Here is a 1578-nt window from a genome sequence, read left to right as displayed (position 1 = left end):
CTAAGAATTGGACTGGGGTTTCCCCATTGTTCCAGATTTTGTCTGTTCAGAAGGATTTGAGACTACCTTACCCTTTTTTATCTCTTTCCATCCTTCTTCTTCCACCTTGTCCCTTGATGGGGCTTTAGGACAGTTTCGTTGGAAGTGACCATGCTCGTGACAGATTTTGCACTTAAAGGGCAGTTTCTCGTAGTCCAGTTTCTGGAAGTGATGCCAATATCCAACTGTAAGTTTAACGGCTTCCAGCAGACCAACTTCAAAGTCAACTTCCACGCAGATTCTTACGCAGGTGTATTGGCCCCTATTGTCAGCTTTGTCAATGAATCGACCCAGCCTGTTTCCAATCTTTTGCAGGGATTGGTAGCTCCAGCAGTGGATCGGCAGGTTGGGGAGCCGGACCAAAACAGGAACCTCCTTTGGGACATCGACTGAAGGGTCGAAGTCAGGGGTCCATTTGTTCAGGAAAAGGCCTTGATTTCCCATGAAATACGGACCATTTCTGAACACAAGGTCACAGTCTTCCTTGGTAGTGAATTCGAAAATGAAAAATCCTCTGCCGACAACATAACAGATCATGTTATTCGTCAGCAGAGGCCTCCAATTTCGTTGAACCCATTCATCTGTTGATTTTGTTGATGGCCATCGACCCATAAATTGCCCGACCAAACCTCTGTCAGCCAAGGCAAGAGCTATTTTGATTGGTTGTTCTTCAGGCAGAGCAATCTCTGGTATTTCTTCAAGTTTTTTGATGAACGTCGGGACTTCAGGTGTTGGACGTTTTTTCCCTTTCTGAGATAGGAGGTTACGAAATGCATCTGCAGAAGAGTTTGGGGGGGGGGGGGGGGGGGGGGGGAGGGCTCCCCGCCCCCTGGCGCACCCATGGCGGCGGCACAGAGCACACAGCGATCCCTGACCTAATCGCTGCAGAGGAGAGTTGAGAGCACAAAAAAAAAAAATAAGAACCAATTATTATCTCCATTAGAGTTCATCATTTATATACAATATATATGAATGAAGTAATCTTAAATTTTAATTTCAAGACATTTTTCCAAAAAATGTAAAATCTCCATTATACTGCATCATTTATATACTAAATACAGGAATTTTAAATCTCCATTAGACTGCATCATTTATATACTAAATCTCCATTAGAACATTTCAGAGAAAGCATCAAACTGTTGAAACGACATCCTCTTAGGAAACCTAACTGAGGAATTCGGGGAATTTGGGCAAGATGGTGTTGGAATTTTGGATAACCAGAGATTGAACCTACTTCTAATGGAAAAATAAAGATTAATTTCTCTTGAAAATTAATAATTACAGGAATCGTGGTACCGACCTTTACGAAAATTCCATAACCAAAGAAAAAATTACAGTAATTGCAGTATTGGCCTCTAAGAAAATTCCTTCACCAGACAATAAAAAGAAAATTTGAATCACGATATGAAAATTCATAGCCAGAGAAAAAACTTGAACCGAAATATAAATTAAATTGCTAATAATTTCCATTTGCCCAGACACAAAATTATACAGATTTCGACATTTTACAAAGCTCCATGCTCTGCTGACATCGTGCAG

At 41.1% G+C, this 1578-nt stretch overlaps 1 protein-coding gene across 1 annotated transcript; it reads right to left on the bottom strand.

Annotated features, from left to right (window-relative positions):
- Positions 1-651, bottom strand: LOC149194219 (uncharacterized). The gene has a single exon (XM_089407585.1). The coding sequence runs from the start codon at positions 649-651 to the stop codon at positions 1-3; it is 651 nt and encodes a 216-aa protein (XP_089263711.1).
- Between the last annotated feature and the right edge of the window lie 927 nt (positions 652-1578).

The sequence above is a fragment of the Pinus tabuliformis genome, chromosome 2_2 (assembly GCF_031772625.1).
Source record: "Pinus tabuliformis cultivar Carrire ecotype Pingquan chromosome 2_2, CPIR1, whole genome shotgun sequence".
In the NCBI taxonomy this organism is placed as follows: domain Eukaryota; kingdom Viridiplantae; phylum Streptophyta; class Pinopsida; order Pinales; family Pinaceae; genus Pinus; species Pinus tabuliformis.
The sequence above is the reverse complement of the archived record's forward strand: the minus strand, read 5'-3'. Positions and strand labels throughout refer to the sequence as shown.

Bases quoted from the DNA above. Each gene is read 5' to 3' on its own strand.
- LOC149194219 (XM_089407585.1), bottom strand. From the start codon at position 651: ATGGGTCGATGGCCATCAACAAAATCAACAGATGAATGGGTTCAACGA.